Below are 26,574 nucleotides of genomic sequence, written 5' to 3'. Positions count from 1 at the left end.
TATTTTAGGCTCTGAAGACCTAAAGACTTGGTTTCTGTCACATATCCTTCCTCTTTTCTTTAAACAATCCTTTAAAAATGTAAAAAAAAAAATTCTTAGTTCAAAGGCCAAAGCGGGAGGGAGGTAACTGTGGGCATTAGTCCAGCAGCTCAAGAATATCAAGAACATCAAGAATATCACGGTCCCCATCTCTGTGATCTTTCTGCCTCACGGCTGCAGGAAGGCTGCTGAAATTCCAGATGTCACACCTATATTCAATATCCATGTAGACAGCCTAACTAATATCTTGACCCATCAGTTCCTTGACTTTCTCTCTCCTCGTAACTTCTGCCAACCTCTCCCACAGTCAGACCTTAGTCTTAACCAACAAATGCACTCCCTGCAAAATCTCAGTCCCAAACACTTCACTGTCCATAATCTTCTCCTGCCAGCTCAACTCTTCTTGACTCTAACAATTGTGAACCCAACCAGAACCTCTAATTCATTGGCTCTCACTCCCTTCACCACCCACTCCCATCTCCCACTCCAGAACCTTGTTTCTTTGTTACATGATTAGCTATTATAATCTATAAACCTATTCCTTCACATGCACCCTCGACTTCTTTGCCACTCTCTCCTTTCTCTGTCTTCAGGAGGAAAAGCCCCTCCTAAGCCCCACTCCTGGATAAACCCAACTATTCAACCAAATCATGCCTACACCTGACAATGGGATAACTGAATGTGATTGGAGGAAACCACAATGATTGGTCTTGCTTTAAAATTTCCAACTCAGTTGACTTGCCTACCCTTTAAAGAGTGTGTCTTCTACCTTATCTCTTTTCCTCAAGCCTCCAACATCTCTTTTCCCCTTTCCACTCTCAGGTGATGTCTCTGCTTCCTATTTTAATGAGACAATAGAAGCAATGATAAGAAAACATCCATATCCCCTCATCCCCAAATTCACCAACCTACCTGCATCTCAACCTGACACTGTCTTCTCTCCTGATTTGATGGATGCTCTGCTAAGGCGCTAATCTAAGGCAAACCTTTCACTTGTGCCTCTATTTGTTTCTCATACTTAAAGACTTCACTCCTAGAATTTTTCGCTTTCTTTTATAATATCCATTGTTCCCTCTCTACTAGATTATTCCCATAAGCAAACCAACCTGCTGTAATTCCTCCCTTGTTAAACAACAACGAAACTTTGCTTGCTCTCACATTTTCTTCCCCTGCTCCCCTTTACAGTTGAATTCCTCAAATTAAATGTCGATATTTGCTGTCTCCACTTTTATTCCTCCTATTTTCCGTTGAAGACTCTTTAATCAGCCTTTTATCCTCACTATTCAACCAAAGATGCTCTTAGCAAGGTCACCAATGACTTACATTCTCAAGTCCAATAGTTGCTCCTCAGAACCGGTGCTAGTTTGAAAGTGTTACGTACTCCAGAAAAGCCATGTTTTAATCCTGATCCAATCTTACTGGGACAGCCTTTTCTTTTAATGCTGATTCAATACTGTAGGGTGGAAACTTCTGATTAGATTACCTCCATGGAGAGGTGGCATACCTAATTGTGGGTGTGACCTTTTGATTAGATGGAGATGTGACAACCCATTAAAGATGGGTCCTGATTATTTTACTAGAATCCTCTAAAAGGGTAAACATATTGGAGAAAACGCAAATGCAGATGCCTTTGGAGAACAGTTACTTTGGAGCTGACAGAGACACAGATGTTTGGAGATGCTTGGTGTGCTAACAGAGAGAGCAGATGCCTAGACACAGGCAGAGCCCTGCAGATGTTGCTATGTGCCTTCCCATGAGATACTAAGCAAGCCAGAACCCAGAGTTGTGTTCTGGAGGAGCTAAGTGAAGGCCCACAGATGCTTAGAGAGGGAACCACAGGAAAAAGAGGCTGAAAGCAATGAAGCCCAGGAGCAAGAGACCAGCAGATGTCAGCCACATGCCTTCCCAGTTGACAGAGGAGTTCTAGACAGTATCAGCCTTTCTCGAGTGAAGGTAATCTCTTGTCTGTGCCTTAATTTGGACATTTTCATGGCCTTAGAATTGTAACGTGCAACTTATTAAATTCCCTTTTTAAAAGCCATTCCATTTCTGGTATACTGCATCCCAGCAGCTTTAGCAAACTAATATGAAACCATCTTAGTTGACTTATACCAGCAGCATTTGATACAATTGAGCCCTCCTTCCAACCTAAAAATACTTTTTTCATTTGGCTTCCTAGAAACCAGTCTTGCTTTTTCCTCCCTCCTCCCTTCCTGATGCTTTTCAGTCTCCTTTGTTGATTTCCCTTATCTTCTGGGCCTCAAATCTTTGGAAAGCCCTAGGATTCCAGTCTTGGACAGCTTCTGTACTCTATTTATATACTCCTACTAATTTCCTCTAGTATCATAGCTTCAAAGGACTAAATACTGTGAAGTATTTATATTTCTACCTTGGACTCCCCTTGGAACTCCAGGCCTATATGGTTAACTGTTTTCTCCACATTCCCATTGCATGTCTAGCAGGCATCTCAAACCTATGTGCCCACATCCAAACTCTTGATCCTCCCCTTCAGACTTTCTTCTCCTCCAGTCTTCTCCAACACCATGAATGACAATTTCATTCCTCCCTCTTTCCCTACCCCACAGCAATCTGCCAGCAAATATTGCCCGTTCTTCCCGCAAAATGTATCTAGAATCAAACCACTTCTTACCTACATGCCACGGTCCACACCATCCCATCTCCCACCTGGACTATCACAACAGCTTCCTAACTTGTCTCCCTTATTCCACTCTGTTTTCCTGCAGCCTGTTTTTCTACCAAGCAACCAGAGTGAGCCTCTAAAACTGCAAATCAGATCATGTCACTGCTTTTCTTAAAACCCTCTCATGACTTCTGATCTTTACTCACAATAAAATTCCAAGTCCTGACTCAGTCTGTAAGGCCTGATGTGCCTTGACCCCTGGCCACTTCTCTGACTCATCTCCAACTCTTCTTCCACAGTTCACTCCAACCTCCTTGGCCTTCTCACTCTTCTTTAAACATGTCAAGAAGTTTCTTCCTTTGGGCTTTGTATGTATTATTCCATCCCCTTGGAAACTTCTTCCCCCAGACAGCCTCATGGCTTAAACCTCATTATACTTCTTTCTCAACTGTCACTTTATCAGAGAGCCTCCTCCACCCCACCCCACAACGTCCTCTCTAAAATAGCATCACTGCCTCTTTCCATCTCTCTAGCTTTCTACCATGTATAGGTTTTCTTCTTTGCACTCGTTGCCACCTGGCACACCATATTGCTGTTCCTCTGTTTTCTGTCTACATCTCCCCACCAGACTGTACACTGCACAAGAGCAGAAATTTTTTTGGTCACTGATTAGCTCCAGTGACAGGTAAATAGAAGACAATCAATAAATACATGTCAGGTGAAGGAAGGGAAAGAGGAAGAGAGGGAGGTGAGAAGAAAGGATATACCCCTTCCAGCCACCGTTGTGGTCTCAGGCAAGGGAGAAGTGGGTTGGCAATGGGTGTTGGTTTAGCCAACCAATAGCACCTGCTGTAGGGTTCATTTTCTCTACAAAGAGCTCATACCAAGACCTCCAAATAAATCTGCTAGCTTCCAAGTTATCTATCACTCATCTATCATCCACACTGCCCTAGAGTAGTCTTTTTAAAATACAAATTGGACATCACTGCCTTCCTGGAGAATTTTCAGTATTCTCCCATTGCCTGGAGAATAAAGGTCAAACTCCTCAGCCTTGTGGTCAAGACCCTCCAAGATCTTCATCCATTTCTAGTTTCATCCTTCACTATATGTCAACCACTATGAACCCTCAACTCCAAGGACACAAACCATCACGTGAACAGGACTATTCCTCTTCTTTCCCAGCTCTCTCCAACTGGACACTTCTACCTTGTTCCCTACTGACATCCCACTCACATTCAGGGCTCAGCTAAAATACAACTTCTTCCAGGAAGCCTTCCCTGGTCAGAACTAAGTCTCTTCTCCTCTTTCCCCACAGCACTCTGTTCAGACTCCACAGCAGGCACCTACCCACTGTGCCCAGTATTCCAGTTATTTATCTCTGTCTCCTTTATCATGACATCCTTGGGGCCAGGAATCAATCTCATTCATTTTTGTAGCCCTCCCAATACCTGTCAAAGTTCATAGAAAAACTAAAAAAAAAAAAAAAAAAAAAAGAATGGCTTTTAAATGAAATCATAAAATTCTATTAAGAAACTGCCAGATAAAATACAACTATACTGAATCAAAGGCTCTGCTTCTAGGATAGTTTAAAAAATATGTGTGACATCAATGCCAAATCTGTTATAATAAATATAAGAGCTAAATCTCTGCTGCGGTGGCTAATGGCTGATACAAAGGGTGGCTCATCTAAAGCAAGCATTGTGGGGCCCATCCTCTTCCCTGGCTGCCATTTGAAATGAGCGTGAAGGGGAACCTTGCAAGAGAACAGCAGAATTAACTCAAGGACTTCAGCTGCTCTCGCCATCAGTTATTTCTCTCGCTGATAAGGAGAGGCAAAAGTCTGCCCAGCGCCTACCTCTTCCTGGTTTCCGTGGACTTGGCCGTCTTGATGGTGCTCCCGTCCTGAGTGATGTCTCTCTCCTGAGAGGCAGGAGCATCTCTAATGGGAAGTGGGAGGACCACTGTTTCTTGGGTTACTGGGATGACCTCTTCATCTGCCCCTTGCTGGCCCAGATGTTGCTTGGCATAATCAAAGCCTTGCACTGGCTGCAAAGAGGAAAGAGATTTGCAGTCATATTTCCAGTGAAGTGTGACTCTCGTGGTGGCTTGAAGAGGAGGAAGGCAGGTGAGAAAGTGCATGTTATGGGACCACGTTTAGCTTTTTGATGAGCAACAGTTAACTCCAATCCCCATTGTTATCTCTGCCTCTGCAAAATCAGAATCTGTGTTAATGCCACCCAGCTGCAGCATCTCCATAGATAAGATTTGCTCAGAAAAATAAACAAGATGCAAATATGTGTGGGAGAACAACCATCTCAAGGATTTTAGAACATTAATTTTAAATCAGTGGACACCGTTAATTAGAAACAACTCTTCATTGATAGGTTAAAACGGGCCCTGCGGAAACTCCTACCTGGAAATATTGTCATCCCTTAACTCAACTCTCACGTAGCATTATGTGTAATAACAGGTGTGACTGTGCCAAGTCACTTGAACTCTTGAGCCTCAGTGTTCTCACGTGAGATATAAACATAATCCTATCTTTGTTACTTTCACCACCCATAACTCCGAAAGAGGATCGCAGATATGAAAACAGAGGGAAATATGATATAAAATGAGGCAGCACAATCATTAACAATAAAACGGAATTTATGGAATCACTCTTTAATCTGATCCAGACTTTTCCCTTAAGCAGGCTGGCTCTCCAATAATTTACTACTGGGCAATTAGCAAGGCTTTTATTGTGCAGTGTCTGAAATCCCAAGCGAACAGGGCAGCTGTGAGCAAAACCCCACAGACATCTATTTAGTAGGGTAATAACTAAGAGGCACGTTTAAACAATTCCTGGGAGTGTTTCAAATCTTCTTTGTACTCCAAACAGCACAATACCAATTGGAGTAGCGGTGAAGAATGGCAGACTGCCTGGGTCCAAATGTCAGTACTACCACTTATTTGCTGTGTGACCTTGGGGAAGTTACTGAAATTCTCTGAGCATCAGTTTCTTCATGCATAAAATGGAGATAATAGTGTAAACATGATGAACTGTGTGTAACAGAGAATGATATTAAACTACCCTCATTCTTAGCATCAATTTTGTGAGGATTAAAAGAAAATGTGTTGCTAGTTGTACGTGTGGCTGTGATTACTATAGCAAAATGATATAAAGCAAAACCAGCAAAGGGAAAAGGCAAGAAAGGGAAGTCTGCAAGAAACCAGGTGCAAGCTTGCAAAAGATTCACCTCCCCAGTGGTGTCACACAGGATGTGCTTAATTCCTCCAGCAACAAACTATGGCAACACTGGTGGAGTGCTACGTGACACGAACGCTCAGTAGGGACTTGGTGGCCAAGGTTTTTCTTAGGGGCTGCTCACACAGACACCCTCTGCCCAGCATGTACCAAAATTACAGACTCCCAGAAGGAAAGCAGGTGTTCCACATACACTACATTCTTGGAACAAACCGTGCACAATGGGCCATTCTTTAAATAAGTAAATGTATGTACAGCATTTAGTGCTGGTTCATGATAAATGCTCAATCAATATTAGCTATCACTATTTGTCTTTCTACTAGATTACACCCCAAGTGAAATGGACAGCAATAATTCCCTTCAAAAAGTTCTGAGGATCTCCACCATTTGGAGTCTATCAGACCTTGATATGATTGAAACTCAACCTTCAGCAGCTAAATTCGCAAGAAATGCAACAGGGAGTCTGCAACCAGACAGAACAGTCTAGATCTGTACCCAACCCATCAGATTGCACTAATCTGTCTCAAAACAGGATGGAGTTTTATTGCTAAATCAAGCAAAGCTTCCTCATTTTAACTGCCTCTGGCTTTGCCATGGAGGGTCCCTCCGATTCTCTGGGAGACTTACTCTGGGAAATATACACCTCTCCCTCTACAGAGACACTCACTGTCTGACCCCTGGCGACCACTGACGTTCAGATGTCAGGAGCTGGAAATGTGGTTCTAAAATAGTAATTTTGCTGAGGGGAGAACATGCCTGCTCTTATGCCTCCCTTATGGGGGTGCTGCATGAACAAAAAGGAGCCTTTGGATGACTTGACAAGGTCCCTAAAATACTGAATTGCCTGCTCCCCCCACAACCAACTGGTCACTGTATCAGTGTTATATATACATTTATCTATAGCTATATCTATAGATATATATACTGAAATTTATTATAAGGAATTGACTAATGCTATAATGGGGGCTGGCAAGTCCAAATTCATAGAGCAGGCTAGAGGCTGGAAATTCCATTGAGAGTGATGTTGAATTATTGAGCCCAATTTCCTTAGTCTAGGAACTCTGGAAAGAGTCTTTTAGCAGAATTCCTTCTGATCCCTGGACCTCTCAGTAGTTGCTGCTATTTTAAACTGCCTGGCTGGGGCCAGCCAACATCCTGGAGGGTGATCTCCTTTACTTGAAGTCAGCTGATTGTTGAAATAACTTCCACAGTAACAGCTAGGCCAGTGTTTGACCCAACAACTGGACACCATAACTTAGCCAGGTTGACGCATACTTTTTTTTTTTACATACCGACATATCCATATACACATATACATATAAACACATACACAGATAAATACGTACATCTCCGCTTGGTTCTGCTTCCCTGCAGATCCCTAAATACAGGCACCAGATACACTGTCACTTAATGTGGTGCAAATGTCTTCTTCTTGGTTTGTATCTTCATTCTCTGTGGACTCTTGAATGAGTCTAATTTCTTAATTTTTACATAGATTGACCAACCTTTTTTCTTTATGGTTTGTGCTTTTTTGCGTTTTGTTAAGAAAATCTTCTGAACCTGACATCTTGAGGCTTCTCTACACTGCCTTCAAAATGTTATATCTTCGCTTTGCCCATTTAAAGATTTACACATAAATTTTGTGTTTTAAGTTTTTTAAAAATTAATTAAAAATTAATAGTCCTCATAGCACAATAATGCTATGCCCACGGTCAAAAGTCTGGTGTCCATATATGCACGTGTCTGTTTCTGGCCTCTCTGTCCTGTACAGGCAACTGTTCTAACCTTGCAATGTGACAATATTTCTTTAATTACCAAAGCTTGACCTCAATGGCTACCAAGGCAAATTCCATCTCCTGATTTGGTTATTCAGGGGTGCCTTTAGCTATTAGTGATTTGTGGTTTTTTCAAATAATTTTTAAGTTCTATGAGAAATCCAGTTGGGATTTTTCACTGGAGTTGCATCGAATCTGCAGATCAACATGAGTGTATTGACGTCTTCACAGTATTGAGTCTCCTTATTCTAAAACAGGGTATTTTTCCTCCACATACCTATTTAGATCTTTAATGATAAAACTTTGAGTTTATCATTTCCCTCCACATAGGCCTTGTGTATATTTTGCTAGATTTATTCCCAGCCTGTATTGCTTTTTGTCAGTAACGTAAGTCATTCTATCCATTAAATTATATTTTAGAACGAATTATTTCTGGTGTGTACAAAAGCTAATGAATTTGCAAACAGATTTTTTTTTTATGTGAGAAACCTTACTGATATTCTTTAATTTTAACAACATAGATTTCCTTCTGGGTTTTCCATAAAGACAGTCATATCTTCTAGAAAATTATCTATTTGTTTCATTTTTTCCAATATTTACATATCTTTTCTTTCTTTTTTCTGGTCTGTACAAAATACAGGCTAGAACCTTCAGTAGGATGCTGACTTAGATGTACTGAAAGGGGCCATTCCTGTATTATTCCTGACTTTATATGGGAATGCTTTTGATTTTTTAAAAATGAAATTAAATTAACTTTTAAAATTAACCATCACAGTCACCAATTGGATTCTACTTCAGATATGTTTCTCCCCAAACCCACTGTTTCATTATAAACTGCTTGGCCCTGTTGCTTCCATTCAGCACATTTCCATGTTCACTCCAAAGTTAAATCTCCAAAGTTATCTTCCTAAAAAACATGTTAGGAAGAGCTCAGGCGCAGAACAGTGGAATAGGAAGTTTTACAAACTGCTCCCACCACTAGAAAATGGAAGAGCGGGAAAGAGATAGGAAGAAACTAGATGGTAACCCGGGAACCAAAATGGACATATAAACCAACCACAAGAGGAGAGGAAGCGAGAGGCTGCTAAGATTCCAGTTTCTGTAAGTGAAAGCATGAACCAGGTGACCAGCGCCCACTGCTCAGCCTTGCAACAGCAGCTGTGGAGACCCAGCTTTGCAACGCAGCTGAATTCGGGGAGCAGCCTGCTGGGGCCAGGGCTGGCAGAGAAACTTCTTCCTCTGAAAGTTGGGGCTGAGCGTGGAGGCTGGTCTGTTGGCTCTCTGAGGGACTGGTGTAGAAGCTGTACTCGGTGTCAGCCTCTGGGCAGCAGTGCTTCAAGCCTTCCACCAGCTCCACCTGGACAACAGCTTCTTTGGCTGTTCTTCCCCCCCCCCCCTTTCTTCCATATGTGAGTGTTTCCTGGTCTGGCAGATCCCTGAGAGGCCGGCATAGACCCTGGCCTTGGCTTCTGCCCTCTCCACAGAAGTGACTTATGGGTCACAGCAACATCCTTGGACTAAAGACTGTAAAGGATCAGGAGCTCAACCCCAGCCGAGTGGATTCTCTCAAAAGCAGCATCCTTTGGCCTTATACTACATCTACTGGGACATAACGAGCCAGTGCACCTCTCTTTTTTTTTTCTTTTTAGTTGGTTGGTTTACTTCTTCTCTTTCTTTTGTATTTTTGGGTCTGGCAGATACCTGAGGGTTCAGCAGGGATGCTGGTCTAGGTTTCAGCCTAGACAGCAGCAGCTTCTGTTTCCCACCAGCACATCACAAGAGACTTAGAGAAGCAGCACACTTCATTTTTCCCCTTGTTTTTCATTTTTGTGGATGTTTTGTCTGTTTGTTAGTAATCCCCCGTTTATTTCCTTGATTTTTTTCTCTTTTGTTCTTAGTCGGCTGTGCTGAAGAATGGGAGAACTGGAGTTCCAGAGTGACAACAATGTAACACTTGGAATGTCCCGTTCTCTACAAAAAATTATAAAGCATACAAGGAGACAGGGAAGTATGGCCCAAGTCACAGGAAAAAGAGAATTTAACAGAAAATATTCCAAAGGAAGTGCAGTTTCTGGAATTATTAATCAAAGATCTTATGACAAATTTCATTAATAGGATTAATGAATTAAGGAAAAACTGAACAAAGGACCAAAGGAAATCAGGAAAACAGTATATGAACAAAATGAGAACTTCAATAGTAAGATAGAAATTATAAAGGAAGAACCAAATAGAAATTCTGGAACTCAAAAGTATAATAACGGGCGGGCCGCGGTGGCTCAGCGGGCAAAGTGCTTGCCTGCTATGCCGGAGGACCTCGGTTCGATTCCCGGCCCCAGCCCATGTAACAAACAAACAAAATACAATAAAACAAGAAAATGTTTAAAGATGTTTCCCTTTCTTCCTCCCTTCCTTCCTTCCATCCTTCCTTCCTTCTCTCTGTCTTTCCTTCCCTTCCTCCCTCTTTAAAAAAAAAAAAAAAAAAAAAAAAAAAAAAAAAAAAAGTATAATAACTGAACAAAAAATTCAATAGAGTGGCTCAAGAGAAGATTGGAAGAAGCAGAAGACAGGATAGGATCATTGAATTTGAAGGCAAGACAATTGAAATTGTTCAGATTGAGGAACGGAAAGAGAAAAGAATGAAACAAAAAATACGAACACAGCCAGAGGAACCAGAGGGATACTATCAAGCACATCAATATATAGGTGTCTCAGAAGGAGAAGAGATTAACAGCCAGAAAAAAAAAACTGAAGAAATAATGGCAGAAAACGTCTCAAATTTGATGAGATATGAATATACAAATCCAAGATGTTCAATGAATGCCAAGCAGGATGAACTGAAACAGATCTATGCAGAGACACGTTATGATGAAAGAGTGCAATGCCAAGTACAAAGACAATCTTAAAAATAGTAAGAAAGAAGTGATACATCACATATAAAGGATCCTTAATATTAACGCCCAATTTCTCAACAGAAACCATGGAGGTTAGAGGCAGTGGAAGGACATATTTAAAGCGCTAAAAGGAAAACCTGGTACATAAGAATAATATACTCAGCAAAGCTGTCCTTCAAAAACAAGAAAGAAATTAATACATTCTGGACAAAAAAAAAATTGAGAGAGTTCATTACCACTAGACCTACCTTACCGGAAATGCTAAAGGGAGTCCTCCATATTGAAAGGAAGGGACACTATTTAGCATCTATTCTGGAAGAAAACATCAAGGTCTCCAGTGTAAGAAACAATATGGTTAATAAACGCCAGTATTCTTTCATTTTCCACTTGTAATGCTGTCTTTTATTCCTTATAAGGCTTAAAATTCAAATGCACAAAAAACAAGTATAAATCTTTGTTACTGGGCACACAATGCATTAAGATATAATCTATAACAAGAACAACACAAAAAGGGGGGATAGAGGGATATAGGTACACAGTGTATGTATAGACTATTGAAATCAAGTTAGAATTACACCAACTAAACTATAATAGATTTAAGATGCTAAATGTAATCCACATGGCAACAATAAAGAAAATATCTTAAAAATCTACACAAAAGAAAAGGATAAGTGATCCAAAATGGCTAATTATAAAAGATCATCTATATAAAAACAAAGGCAGTAAAGCAGAAAAAGAGAGAGAGATAAAGGTCCAAGACTTACAAAAATAATTAGCAAAATGGCAGATGTAAATCTTGCCTTATCAATAATTTCTTAAATGTAAATGGATTAAACCCTTCAATCAAAAGGCAGAGCTTGGCAGAATGGATAAAGAAACATGACCCAACTATATGCTGTTTACAAGAGATTCATCTTAGACCCATAAGTGCAAATAGGTTGAAAGTGAACGTATGGAAAAAATATTTGATGAAAACAGTAATCAAGAGACAGCTAGGGTGGCTATATTAATATCAAACAAAATAGACCTTAAGTTAAACTGTTTAAAAAGACAAGGAAGGAGGGCGGGCCAAGATGGCGGCTTAGTAAGGTACGTGCGTCTTAGTTCCTCCTCCTCCAAAGCAACTACTAGGTGAACTGAAACAGTGCAGAACAGCTCCCGGGGCTACGGCAGGGAATGGACACACAGCGTACCCCAGTCTGGACTGGCTAGTCTGACTGCGAGACTTGGCTGCGGTGAGATTCCCAAGCGGCGCGCGATTTCCCGAGCAGCTGCGGCGGCCAGAGCTACTCCCTCCCTCCTTCCTGGGCCGGCTGAAAGTCTCAGAGAGGCAAGTTTCCCAAGCCGAGGCGGCCGGCGCCCCTCTTTTGCGGGCAGCTTTGAGTCTCGGCTTCGAGTCCGCGGCTACGAGTCTCAGATCAGAGGGCTATCCAAGACGCGGTGGCCCCCCCCGCGGGTGGCTTCCTGGTCCGGTGGGGAATTCCCCAGGCCGCGGCGGCCGGTGACCAACGCCCCTCCCCCGCAGGCGAATTCCTGGTCCGGTGGCGAATTCCCCAGGCCCGCTGCGGCTGGCGACCAGCCACAGGGTCCCCTCAAGCCGCGGCGGCTGACGCACCCACCACGCGCAGCCCCTGAACCAACGGAGAGAATTGGATCGGAAATCCCCAGGCCGCGGAGATCGGTGACCGGGGGGATCCATTCCATACACGTGAGACAAACGTGTGCCACGAGCGCCACCTACTGGGCAGGATAAGAAAAAAAGAACCCAGAGATTTCACAGACAAATCTTACAACCTTGTTGGGTCCGACACCCAGGGAAATCTGACTAAATGCCCAGACGCCAGCAGCAGAAGATAACTGTCCACGCTCAGAAGATTGAGAATATGGCCCAATCAAAGGAACAAACCAATAGTTCAAATGAGATACAAGAGCTGAGACAACTAATGCTGAATATACGAACAGAAATGGAAAACCTCTTCAAAAATGAAATCGATAAATTGAGGGAGGACATGAAGAGGACATGAGCTGAACATAAAGAAGAAATAGAAAAACTGAAAAAACAAATCACAGAACTTATGGAAGTGAAGGATAAAGTAGAAAAGATGGAAAAAACAATGGATACCTACAATGATAGATTTAAAGAGACAGAAGATAGAATTAGTGATTTGGAGGATGGAACATCTGAATTCCAAAAAGAAACAGAAACTATCCGGAAAAGAATGGAAAAATCTGAACAGGGTATCAGGGAACTCAAGGACAATATGAACCGCACAAATATACGTGTTGTGGGTGTCCCAGAAGGAGAAGAGAAGGGAAAAGGAGGAGAAAAACTAATGGAAGAAATTATCACTGAAAATTTCCCAACTCTTATGAAAGACCTAAAATTACAGATCCAAGAAGTGCAGCGCACCCCAAAGAGATTAGACCCAAATAGGCGTTCCCCAAGACACTTATTAGTTAGAATGTCAGAGGTCAAAGAGAAAGAGAGGATCTTGAAAGCAGCAAGAGAAAAACAATCCATCACACATAAGGGAAACCCAATAAGACTATGTGTAGATTTCTCAGCAGAAACCATGGAAGCTAGAAGACAGTGGGATGATATATTTAAGTTACTAAAAGAGAAAAACTGCCAACCAAGACTCCTATATCCAGCAAAATTGTCCTTCAAAAATGAGGGAGAAATTAAAACATTCTCAGACAAAAAGTCACTGAGAGAATTTGTAACCAAGAGACCAGCTCTGCAAGAAATACTAAAGGGAGCACTAGAGTCAGATATGAAAAGACAGAAGAGAGAGATATGGAGAAGAGTGTAGAAAGAAGGAAAGTCAGATATGATATATATAATACAAAAGACAAAATGGTAGAGGAAAATATTATCCAAACAGTAATAACTCTAAATGTTAATGGACTGAATTCCCCAATCAAAAGACATAGACTGGCAGAATGGATTAAAAAACAGGATCCTTCTATATGCTGTCTACAGGAAACGCATCTTAGACCCAAAGATAACTATAGGTTGAAAGTGAGAGGTTGGGAAAAGATATTTCATGCAAATAACAACCAGAAAAGAGCAGGAGTGGCTATACTAATATCCAACAAATTAGACTTCAAATGTAAAACAGTTAAAAGGGACAAAGAAGGACACTATATACTAATAAAAGGAACAATTAAACAAGAAGACATAACAATCATAAATATTTACGCACCGAACCAGAATGCCCCAAAATACGTGAGGAATACACTGCAAACACTGAAAAGGGAAATAGACACATATACCATAATAGTTGGAGACTTCAATTCACCACTCTCATCAATGGACAGAACATCTAGACAGAGGATCAATAAAGAAATAGAGAATCTGAATATTACTATAAATGAGCTAGACTTAAGCGACATTTATAGGACATTACATCCCAGAACAGCAGGATACACCTTTTTCTCAAGTGCTCATGGATCATTCTCAAAGATAGACCATATGCTGGGTCACAAAGCAAGTCTTAACAAATTTAAAAAGATTGAAATCATACACAACACTTTCTCGGATCATAAAGGAATGAAGTTGGAAATCAATAATAGGCGGAGTGCCAGAAAATTCACAAATACATGGAGGCTCAACAACACACTCTTAAACAACAAGTGGGTCAAAGAAGAAATTGCAAGAGAAATAGTAAATACCTAGAGGTGAATGAAAATGAAAACACAACATATCAAAACTTATGGGACACAGCAAAGGCAGTGCTAAGAGGGAAATTTATTGCCCTAAATGCCTTTATCAGAAAAGAAGAAAAGGCAAAAATGCAGGAATTAACTGTCCACTTGGAAGAACTGGAGAAAGAACAGCAAACCAATCCCAAAGCAAGCAAAAGGAAAGAAATAACAAAGATTAGAGCAGAAATAAATGAAATTGAAAACATGAAAACAATAGAGAAAATCAATAAGGCCAGAAGTTGGTTCTATGAGAAAATCAATAAGATTGATGGGCCCTTAGCAAGATTGACAAAAAGAAGAAGAGAGAGGATGCAAATAAATAAGATCAGAAATGGAAGAGGAGACATAACTACTGACCTCACAGAAATAAAGGAGGTAATAACAGGATACTATGAACAACTTTACGCTAATAAATACAACAATTTAGATGAAATGGATGGGTTCCTGGAAAGACATGAACAACCAACTTTGACTCAAGAAGAAATAGATGACCTCAACAAACCAATCACAAGTAAAGAGATTGAATTAGTCATTCAAAAGCTTCCTAAAAAGAAAAGTCCAGGACCAGACGGCTTCACATCTGAATTCTATCAAACATTCCAGAAGGAATTAGTACCAACTCTCCTCAAACTCTTCAAAAAAATCGAAGCGGAGGGAAAACTACCTAATTCATTCTATGAAGCCAACATCACCCTCATACCAAAACCAGGCAAAGATATTACAAAAAAAGAAAACTACAGGCCAATCTCTCTAATGAATATAGATGCAAAAATCCTCAATAAAATTCTAGCAAATCGTATCCAACAACACATTAAAAGAATTATACATCATGACCAAGTAGGATTCATCCCAGGTTTGCAAGGATGGTTCAACATAAGAAAATCAATTAATGCAATACACCACATCAACAAATCAAAGCAGAAAAATCACATGATCATCTCAATTGATGCAGAGAAGGCATTTGACAAGATTCAACATCCTTTCCTGTTGAAAACACTTCAAAGGATAGGAATACAAGGGAACTTCTTTAAAATGATAGAGGGAATATATGAAAAACCCACAGCTAATATCATCCTTAATGGGGAAAAATTGAAAACTTTCCCCCTAAGATCAGGAACAAGACAAGGATGTTCACTATCACCACTATTATTCAATATTGTGTTGGAGGTTCTAGCCAGAGCAATTAGACAAGAAAAAGAAATACAAGGCATCAAAATTGGAAAGGAAGAAGTAAAACTATCACTGTTTGCAGACAATATGATACTGTACGTCGAAAACCCGGAAAAATCCACAACAAAACTACTAGAGCTAATAAATGAGTACAGCAAAGTAGCAGGCTACAAGATCAACATTCAAAAATCTGTAGCATTTCTATACACTAGTAATGAACAAGCGGAGGGGGAAATCAAGAAACAAATCCCATTTACAATTGCAACTAAAAGAATAAAATACCTAGGAATAAATTTAACTAAAGAGACAAAAAAACTATATAAAGAAAACTACAAAAAACTGCTAAAAGAAATCACAGAAGACCTAAATAGATGGAAGGGCATACCGTGTTCATGGATTGGAAGACTAAATATAGTGAAGATGTCAATCCTACCTAAATTGATTTACAGATTCAATGCAATACCAATCAAAATCCCAACAACTTATTTTTCAGAAATAGAAAAACCAATAAGCAAATTTATCTGGAAGGGCAGGGTGCCCCGAATTGCTAAAAGCATCTTGAGGAAAAAAAACGAAGCTGGAGGTCTTGCACTGCCGGACTTTAAGGCATATTATGAAGCCACAGTGGTCAAAACAGCATGGTATTGGCATAAAGATAGATATATACACCAATGGAATCGAATAGAGTGCTCAGATATAGACCCTCTCATCTATGGACATTTGATCTTTGATAAGGCAGTCAAGCCAACTCACCTGGGACAGAACAGTCTCTTCAATAAATGGTGCCTAGAGAACTGGATATCCATATGCAAAAGAATGAAAGAAGACCCATATCTCACACCCTATACAAAAGTGAACTCAAAATGGATCAAAGATCTAAACATTAGGTCTAAGACCATAAAACAGTTAGAAGAAAATGTAGGGAGATATCTTATGAATCTTACAACTGGAGGTGGTTTTATGGACCTTAAACCTAAAGCAAGAGCACTGAAGAAGGAAATAAATAAATGGGAACTCCTCAAAATTAAACACTTTTGTGCATCAAAGAACTTCATCAAGAAAGTAGAAAGACAGCCTACACAATGGGAATCAATATTTGGAAACGACATATCAGATAAAGGTCTAGTATCCAGAATTTATAATGAGATTGTTCAACTCAACAACAAAAAGACAGCCAACCCAATTACAAAATGGGAAAAAGACTTGAACAGACACCTCTCAGAGCAGGAAATACAAATGGCCAAAAGGCACATGAAGAGATGCTCAATGTCCCTGGCCATTAGAGAAATGCAAATCAAAACCACAATGAGATATCATCTCACACCCACCAGAATGGCCATTATCAACAAAACAGAAAATGACAAGTGTTGGAGAGGATGCGGAGAAAGAGGCACACTTATCCACTGTTGGTGGGAATGTCAAATGGTGCAACCACTGTGGAAGGCAGTTTGGCGGTTCCTCAAAAAGCTGAATATAGAATTGCCATACGACCCAGCAATACCATTGCTGGGAATCTACTCAAAGGAATTAAGGGCAAAAACTCAAACGGACATTTGCACTCCAATGTTTATAGCAGCGTTATTTACAATTGCAAAGAGATGGAAACAGCCAAAATGTCCATCAACAGACGAGTGGCTAAACAAACTGTGGTATATACATACGATGCAATATTATACAGCTTTAAGGCAGGATAAACTTATGAAGCATGGATGGACCTAGAGAACATTATGCTGAGTGAGTCTAGCCAAAAACTAAAAGACAAATACTGTATGGTCCCAATGATGTGAATTGACATTCGAGAATAAACTTGGAATATGTCATTGGTAACAGAGTTCAGCAGGAGTTAGAAACAGGGCAAGATAATGGGTAATTGGAGCTGATGGGATACAGACTGTGCAATAGGACTAGATACAAAAACTCAAAAATGGACAGCACAATAATACCTAATTGTAAAGTAATCATGTTAAAACACTGAATGAAGCTGCATCTGAGCTATAGGTTTTTGTTTTGTTTTGTTTTGTTCTTACTATTATTACTTTTATTTTTTTCTCTATATTAACATTCTATATCTTTTTCGGTTGTATTGCTAGTTCTTCTAAACCGATGCAAATGTAGTAAGAAACGATGATCATGCATCTATGTGATGATGTTAAGAATTACTGATTGCATATGTAGAATGGTATGATTTCTAAAAAAAAAAAAAAAAAAAAAAAAAATGGACAGCACAATACTACCTAATTGTAATGGAATTATGTTAAAACACTGAATGAAGCTTCATCTGAGGTATAATTTTTTGTTTTTTGTTTTTTTCTTATATATTTTTGTATTTTGTATTTTTATTTTTTCTCTATATTATCATTTTATTTCTTTTTCTGTTGTCTTGCTATTTCTTTTTCTAAATCGATGCATATGTACTAAGAAATGATGATCATACATTTATGTGATGATATTAAGAATTACTGATTGCATATGTAGAATGGAATGATTTCTAAATGTTGTATTAGCTAATTTTTTTTAATTAATAAAAAAAAGACAAGGAAGGACATTATTTATCAATAAAAGGATCAACTCAAAAATAAAATTTAACAATTATAAACATATATGAACCTACAGAAAACTGTCAAAATATAGGAAGCAAACACTGACATAATTGAAGGGAGAAATAGACAGTTCTGCCTAAGAGGTGGAGATTTCAGTACACCACTTTCAATACTAGATAGATCACTTAAACAGAAGATCAATTTGAAATAGAGGACCTGAAGAGCACTATAAACCAATTAGATATCACTGACATATATAGAACACTTGACCCAACAACAAGCATAATACACATTCTTTTCAAGAGTACAAGGTTCATTCTCTAGGGTAGACCAATTTTCAGGGCACAAGAGCAGTCTCAAATTGAAAAACATGGAAATCATAAAAAGCAACCCCTTTGACCAAAATAAAATGAAGCTGGAAATCAATAACAGAAGGAAATTAGAGAATTTAGAAATACGTGAACATGAAACAGCATACTTTTAAATAATCAATGAGTTAAAAAAGAAATTACAAGGGACCTTAGAAAATACATAAAGACAAGTTAAACAAAGACACAACATACGAAAACTTATGGGCTCCAGCAAAGGCAGTGCTCAGAGAGAAATTTGTAGCAATGAATGCTTATACTAAAAAGATGAAAGACCTCAAATGAATAACCTATCTTTACATCTTGAGGAACTAACAAAAACAAGAGCAAAGTAAACCCAAAGTTAGTAGAAGATAGGAAATAATCAAAATTAGAAAGGAGATAGAGAATAACAAAACTATTGAGAGGATGAACAAAATAAAAAGTTCTTTGGAAAAAAATTAGTAAAACTGACAAACCTTTAGCTAGACTGACAAAGAAAAAAAGAAAAAAGATGCAAATAACTAAAACCAGGAAGGAAAAAGGTGATATCACTACTCACATTAAGGAAATTAAAAGGATTATAAGAGAATATTAAGAACAATTGTACACCAACAAAATAGGTAACCTAGAAGAAATGGAAAAATTCCTAGAAATATATCAAGTACCAAAATTGACTCAAGAAAAATAGAAAATATCAATAAATCTGTAACAAGTACGATATTGAATCAATAATCAAAATCTTCCACCGAAGTCAAATTCAGGACCAGATGGCATCACTAGGGAATTCTAGCAAACATTTAGGGAAGAATTAATTTTCAATCTTTCTTAAACTCTCCTAAGTAATTCAAGAGGAGGGAACACTTCCTTATTCATTCTATGAGGCCAGCATTAATCCGATACCAAAACGTAGTAAAGACACAATAAGAAAAGAAAAAATACAGATCAATTTCCCTTACGAATATAGATGCAAAAAGCCTTAACAAAATACTAGCAAACCAAATCCAACAGTATGTTAAAAAGATTATATACCATGACCAGTGGGATTCATCCCAGGAACGCAAGGGTGGTTCAACATATGAAAATCAATCACTGTAATACTACATAAGTAGGATGAAGGCAAAAAAACACCTTAGCAACAAAAAGAAATAAATGGTGTCCAAATTGGAAACGAAGAAGTAAAACTATCTCTATTTGACCTTATAGACAGAAAACTCAAAGGAATCCACAAGAAAAATATTAGAGCCAACAAATAAATTCAGCAAAATTTAACTGTATTCCTATGCACTAGCAATGACCAACGCAAGGAGGAAATTAAGAAGACAATTCCATTTACAATAGCATCTAAAAGAATAAAATATCTAGGAAAAAAACTTAACTAAGGATACAAAAGAGTTATATTGAAAAACCACAAAACATTGCTGAAAGAAATCAAAGAAGACCTAAAAAAATGGTAAGACATCCCATGCTCATGGATTGGAAGAGTTAACATTGTTAATATGGCAATATTATCCAAATCAATATACAAATACAATGCAATCCCATTAAAATTCTAGCAGCCTTCTTTGCAGAAATGGAAAAATCAATCCTCAAATTTATATAGACGTGCAATGGGTCCTGCATAGTCAAAACAATATTGAGAAAGAACAGGGTTAGAGTACTCACACTTCCCAGTTTCAAAAAATTTATTGAGAAGTAATAGTAATCAAACAGTGTGGTCCTGGCACAAAGATAGACAAAAGTGGGACAAAACTGAAAGTCCGGAAATAGACCCACACATCTATACACAACTGATTTTTGACAAGAATGTTAAGTATATTCAGTGAGGGAAAGAACAGTCTCTTCAACAAATAGCGTTGGCAAAACTGGATATGCACATGCAGAAAAATGTACTTAGATTCCTACCTCCCATCGTATCAAAAAGCCAACTCAGTGGCTCAAGGATCTAAATATAAGAGCTAAACCTATAAAACTCTTAGAAATAACACAGGGGCAAGTCTTCATGACCTGGGATTCGGCAATGGGGTCTTAGCTATGACACCAAAAGCACAAACAACAAAAGAAACAATAGATAATATGATTTCATCAAATTTTAAAACTTCTGTGCATCAAAGGAAATTATCAAGAAAATGAAAAGACAAACTACAGAATAGGAAAAATAGTTTCAAGCCACACATCAGGTAAGGGTTTCATATCCAGAATATACCAAAAGCCTTTACAATGCAACAACAAAAGACAAACAACATAATTTAAAAACGGGCAGAGACTAAACAGACATCCAAAGAAGATATACAAATAGCCAACAAACACATGAAAAGATGCTTATCATTAGGCATTAGGGGGATGCAAATTAAAACCACAATGAGATACCACTTTACACTCGCAAGGATGGCTATTATTATTTTAAATGGAAAATAACAAGTGTGGAAGAGGATAAGGAGAAACTGGAAATCCCGTGCATTGTTGGTGGGAATGTACAATGGAGCAGTCATCATGGAATGCAATATGGCAATTCCTCAAAATGTTAAATATAGAATTACCATTTGACCCGGCAGTCCCACTTCGAAGTATGTACCCAAAGAGAGTGAAAACAGGGTTGCAGACAGGTACGTGTACAATAATGTTTGCAGCAGCTTATTCACAATAGCCAAAAGCTGTTAACAACCCAACAAATGAATGAATAAACAAAATGCAGTAGACACAATAGAAAATTATTTGGCCATAAGAAGAATAATGAAATCCTGAGACATGCTGCAACATGGAAGACCCATGAAAACATTATGTCTAGTGAAATAAGCAAGATACCTAAGGACAAAAATAGAATATCACTTTTAAGAGAGGACTAGAAATGGTAAATTTGCAGCAATAGAAAGCATATGAGAGGTTACCAGGGGAGGGAATAAATGGAGGAGAGGACAGGTGTAGTGTTTTTTTTTGTAAAAATAGAAACAATCATCAGAAAGGAGATTAAAAACAAACAGCATGGGCCTTGGAGTCAGCCCATCATAGAAGCTGTGTGGACCTGGGCAGGTACTTGGCCTCCCAGAGCCTCAGTTTCCCCATCTGTTAAAGAGGGATAATAGCCATTCCAAGCAGAGGGCTGCTGTGAAGCCTGCAGATTTTGTGTAACAGCTGGCATGGAGCCTGGCACCCGGGGCTTCCTTATTCGAGGACAGGGGTACATTAGCAGAAGGCTGGGAGGTTCATCTCTCTCCAGGTAGCAGGTGTGTCTACGGGTCCTCCACAGTTAACCAGCAAGGGTTCCAGGGGCCAGTGAATTGCTTCTCTAAAACCCTCCCAACACAACAGTCACACCCCTCCTCAAAGTTTAAAAAAAAAGAAAAAAGTAGTTAAGGTAAAAAATAAAACTATCTTGGGTCACATCACTTTCCCGTTAAAAATGTTTTGATGGCACCCAAACTCTTTGCTAAGGCATGTGAAGTCCTTCACAGCCGGCTGTACCCACCTTCCCAGCCTCATATCCTCTTGGCCCCTTTTCTGCTGCACCCCCATGCCCTGCATTTTCCAATTCATTTTCGTTCCAACTTCAGTTAGTAAGCACTAGTTTGTGCCAGGGGCTGTGCTTGAGGCTGGAGATATAAAGGTGAACAACAAATGGTTCCCCACCCACCAGGGGCTCCCCATTTCAGCCTCACTCAAACGTTTTACCTAAATAATGCCACTGAATCCTCACTGTAGTTCAAGGAGGTAGATAATTTTAGGATCCTCCATCTGACAGATGCAGAGACTGAGGTTTAGAGAGGTTAAGCAGCTTACCAAGGCTCAGGAGAGCCAGGATTTAGACCCAGTCTTGTGAGACCCATCTCACCGATGCCTGGTAGCTCCTCTGGCGGCCCCTGCTTTCCTGCTGCAGCCTGCCATCCTGGTTGGGGTCTCCTGCGGAGATACTTGGCCTGGCTCCCACGCTGAGACTCCTGGCCCATCTGTGAGGCACGGAGTCTCCAAGGGCAGCTAAGACTTTCGCAGGCCCCATTTAGGGGTAGGAACTGGCTCTGGTCCTCTCTTTCTTAGCCCCCACCTTCCCTGGCATTGGCTCCTTACCCTTGACACTGGGCAGGACTCATCCCCTGGATGCTTCAGTTCACTGGAAAAATGATGACAGGGGCACAGAGATCAAGGCACTAAGGAATCTTAAAAGGGGGCCCTTGTTCTTAGGGTCATAATAACAACCCCTGCAAAACACTGGCAAGTCATTCCGTCCACACAACAACCTTTGAAGTCAGCAGGGCAGACACCACGTCTCTGTTTACAGATAAGTAAACAAGAGCTCTGAGAAGGTTCAGGGACCTGCCCAAATTCACAGAGCTAAGTGCCCAGAGACTCAAGACTAGCCCCTCAGTCTTCTGGCTCCCGGGGCAGTGACCTTTCCACCTTCAACTTGAAAATGACCTGAGGTCAATTAGCAGCCCACTGGATGCACACTAGTGACCCTCAGACCCAGTAATACAACATCGTGAACCAACTACAGTTACTTCAAGGGGTTTTATAGAATTTTCCAATCAAAATCATCTCCCATAGATATGTCACCCAAACCTTAAAGAAAATTAAAAAAAAATCCAAAACCACGTGTAAATAATAAAAGCCAACTTGTCTGTGATATCTATTATGTGTCAGGCACAGTTCAGAATAATTTACTTATATTAACTCCCTTAATTCTCAAAACAACTTACACATAAGTACCATTATCATGCCCATTTCACAGATGCAGAAGTTGAGGCACGAAGAAGTTAAGAAACTTACCAGAGGCCACACGGGTAGTACGTGAGAGAGAGGAAACCGCTGGCTGTCCTTAGGGGACGCCTGACCTGTCCCAAGCAGATTTTCATGCCAACCATCAGAGGCCCTTGGAGCGCCATCCTGCCCCTGCCTGTGGTCTGACATCTTCCCCTAAGGAAGCCCATCCCAGGTTGCCATGTCCTCCTCAATTATAAGAAGGGGGGAAACTGCAAAAAGGCTGCAATTTCAATTGCAAAGGGTAAGGAGAGGTGAAGTAGGAAGGAAACAGCCGTGACTCCTGGCCCTCTTGCATTTATTATTCTCTCCACATTCCACCTGCGGAAGCCCAGGTGACAGCAGCAGTGCCAGGCCTATGTCTATAGCCCTCTGTCTCTAAGGAAGGCTGTGGGCATCCTTCGCCTGGCATCAGTTCCCAGGAAAGGCAGCCTCGCCTCCTCTGCTTAGCATGTAAAGTTTACACCTGAGCCTCAGCAGGGACCCCCAGGTCTGCCCCCTGTTATGTCGCCTGCCTTCTAAAGACGCAGTGATGTCCCTGGAACCCTCCTAGATGGTGCACTGGTGGCAGAGGCTAACTTTCTCATTCAGCCTTGCCGCCTTGGCATTAACTGAATTCTGCTCACACACACACACACAAAGCTGTGAATACGATGCAGGCGGCTCCCTCCCCTCTCAGCCACCGCAGTGTCCCTGGGCTGCAAAGGCAGGAAGGCTGCAGTAAGAAAGAGGCAGTTCCACCCTACTGGTTTCCCATGATGAAAGGGCTTTGGAAATCAGCCTGTGTAGCCCAGCCCCATTGAGGGGGACAAGCCCGCCGCTGCCACACACAAGCCAGTTCAATCTCCTCGTGGAACATCAATTTGCTTGATTTTCAACATCAGCCAGATATCTCACCCAGTACAAGGCACCGGGCAGGAACATGAAAGGAACTAAAAAACCACAACAATTAATCTGTTCCAGCTTCAGGCAGCGTTCAAGTCAGAAGATACAGTGAAATCATGTGTGGCCCAACTCATCTTGGCAAATTAATAAAATTTTGGTTTTATCTATAACACGAAGTTGCCATTTACCATATCAGTGTGGCATGTTTTTGCATCCCTGGGCTTGGATGCAATTAGGGTCTGGTAATTTCTGTTACATCTGGCAGGTTAGAGCTGTAGCTAAGTGAAGATGAAAATAAAGACCTCTCCTTGGAACAGTTTCCGTTTTCCTTGATTGGGTAATTCCCAATGTACACTTCTTACCAACACTGTGCTGTATCCAGGAAGTGGGTGTCTTTGTGTCAACAGAAACAGGACAGTATTGCTTGGGGTTTGGCTATTTAATAGACGCTGTGTCTAATCAAGCTGCAGCTGTGCAAAACAAGGTTTTGGTTTAATAAAAAACAAAATCCTTTGACTCCTTTTGCATCTGAAGCAAGGTGTGATTATGCACAGAAAGAACTAGGCGTGTGGCAAGGACAATCTCTGTGGCTGGAGCACACTGCAATGGATATAAAGTGCAAAGAATGAAGCACCACTTCATTCCTGCACAGGCAGACAAAACTTGGAAGTTCAGAGCAGGAAGGGGATTCCACCTGCCATATCCTAGGGTCCAGGAAGGGATGTAAAGTAGAAAGAGCTTCAAGACTCAGATGTGGTCTGAGTTACCACTCTGCTGCCGGCTGTGTGATTCAGTCCCTCAGTCTCTCTTTCCCTTGGACTGCTCAGTAGTAAAATGAGGACAATAAAAACTGCCCGGTCTGTGACCTACCTCTCAGTGCTGCTGAGATAAGCAAATGAGGTGTCGGGGGACCTGGAAGGGCCCAGCCAATTGTAAGGCATCATTCAAACATCCGGTATAACAGGTTATTATATTTCTCTCGGGGAATATCAGGCAGAGAGCTACATGGCTGGAAAGCAGCCTTCAGAATCTCCTCGGTCTGTTCCCCTCCTGGTCACCGGAGGCAGGGGGTGCAGGGATTGGAGGCCGTGGAGGGAGGGCAGGACGCCAGACTGCGTGTCCATGGAGCCACAGACCTGGAGTTTGGGTGTTGTCCAGCCAAGGCTCTGTGGTTTGACTTTGAAGGTAAAGAAAGTCATTCCAGCCAATGAAAGGGGGAATGTTTTGAGGGTCTAATGTCCCCCCAAAGGGGCCTGAATTGGGACCCAGGAGACCTGCTTCTTTATAATCAGTTCTGCTACTTACTAACTTGTATGACCTTGAAGGAGACACTTCTCATCTTCAGGGCTGTCCAGCTCCTAATTGTTTCTAACTCCCCATTCAGGTCTATCTAGCTCCTAATTTTCTGGGTCTCAGTTTCCTCACGTATAAAATAACGACTCGTCCCCAAAGGGTGGCTACTAGGATTGAGCTGCTCTACGTAAAACACCTAGAAACCCTGAGGGCAGAGAATGAGCGCTGGATAATGTTGGCTGCTGTGTCCTGATTACAAAAACAAAGACCCTCCTTCCAAACAGGGACCTGTAAGGATGTTTCTGAAGGTACTTATGAGGTCCTCAAAAACCAGGGTGGCAAGGGCAGGAAGCGCCCCCAAAAGCCCGGTCCCAATTCCCGCCCCCCGCTGCTGCCTACCTTTGCCCTCTGAGGCAGGTTCATCACGGCGTCGGGCTTGAAGTCGCTCTTGTTCTTCCTGCAGAGGACGGCGGTGATGATGATGATGATCACTGTGACCACGGCGATGGGTGCCAGGACTGCGGCGATGATCCACAGGTTGTTGGGGGGGCTCTTCACGACAGCTGTGGGAGAGAGCAAGTGGGAGGCACAGCGCCCAGTGCACGGGAGTGGGGGTGGTAGAAGTCCTTGGCAAACCCCTCCAGTTCCAAGTCAGGAGACAGGAGGGTGAGGAGGTTAAGAGGATTTGGGGCCAGAAAGGCCGTGCCTCTGCAGCCATGGGACCCCGGGCAAGTGATTCAAGCTCTGTGAGCCTCAGTTGTCTCATCTGTAAAATGGGAGCATCACTTCGTGAGGAGGCAGAGAGCCAAGGGGCATGTGGTGCTTTGACACACAGTGTGCAGCGCCTAGTAGGTGCTCGATAAATGCTAGCCTGGATTCTTAGGAAGAGGAGGTGGAGGCGGAAGGGCTATCATTACCAATTTCCTCCACGAGTGATGCCCGTGAGCCAAAGGGGAAGAGAAGAGGAGAAATCTGAAGATGAGAAGTGACTGCTGGAGTCAGGAGGCAAAGACCACAGAGAGATGGTCCTAAATGGTACAGCAAAGTTACCCTCTCAGTGAGCAATGGCTAAAATGCACTCTCCTCTTGAAGAGATCCTGGGAGAAGCTTGGAAATGCCCCAGTCTAATAAAAAGGACCAGGCTGTTCTCAGAACAAGAGTAAAGAAAAGAGCACCCAGTGATTGTCAGTAGGAAGAATGTGTGATTAGAAAAGCAGGTGCCTCTGGGAGGGAAAGGATTGAACCTGGAAGGAGTAACTGGGTGATGCTCTATATCATGATAGGGA

The 26,574-nt window shown here is 41.1% G+C and overlaps 1 protein-coding gene across 1 annotated transcript in view; it reads right to left on the bottom strand.

Moving 5' to 3' along the window:
- KIAA1549L (KIAA1549 like) overlaps nt 1-26,574 on the bottom strand; it is a 320,630-nt gene that overhangs the window by 67,867 nt on the left and 226,189 nt on the right. The window contains exons 12-13 of the mRNA XM_077114789.1: nt 25,688-25,851; nt 4,536-4,726 (exon numbers count right to left, since the gene is read on the bottom strand). Of these exons, the coding sequence (XP_076970904.1) occupies nt 4,536-4,726; nt 25,688-25,851 (355 nt within the window). The remainder of the gene's footprint in view (nt 1-4,535; nt 4,727-25,687; nt 25,852-26,574) is intronic.

Source organism: Tamandua tetradactyla, chromosome 8 (genome assembly GCF_023851605.1).
Source record: "Tamandua tetradactyla isolate mTamTet1 chromosome 8, mTamTet1.pri, whole genome shotgun sequence".
Lineage (NCBI taxonomy): Eukaryota > Metazoa > Chordata > Mammalia > Pilosa > Myrmecophagidae > Tamandua > Tamandua tetradactyla.
Note: the sequence above shows the minus strand (reverse complement) of the source record. Positions and strands in the feature narration are given on the sequence as shown.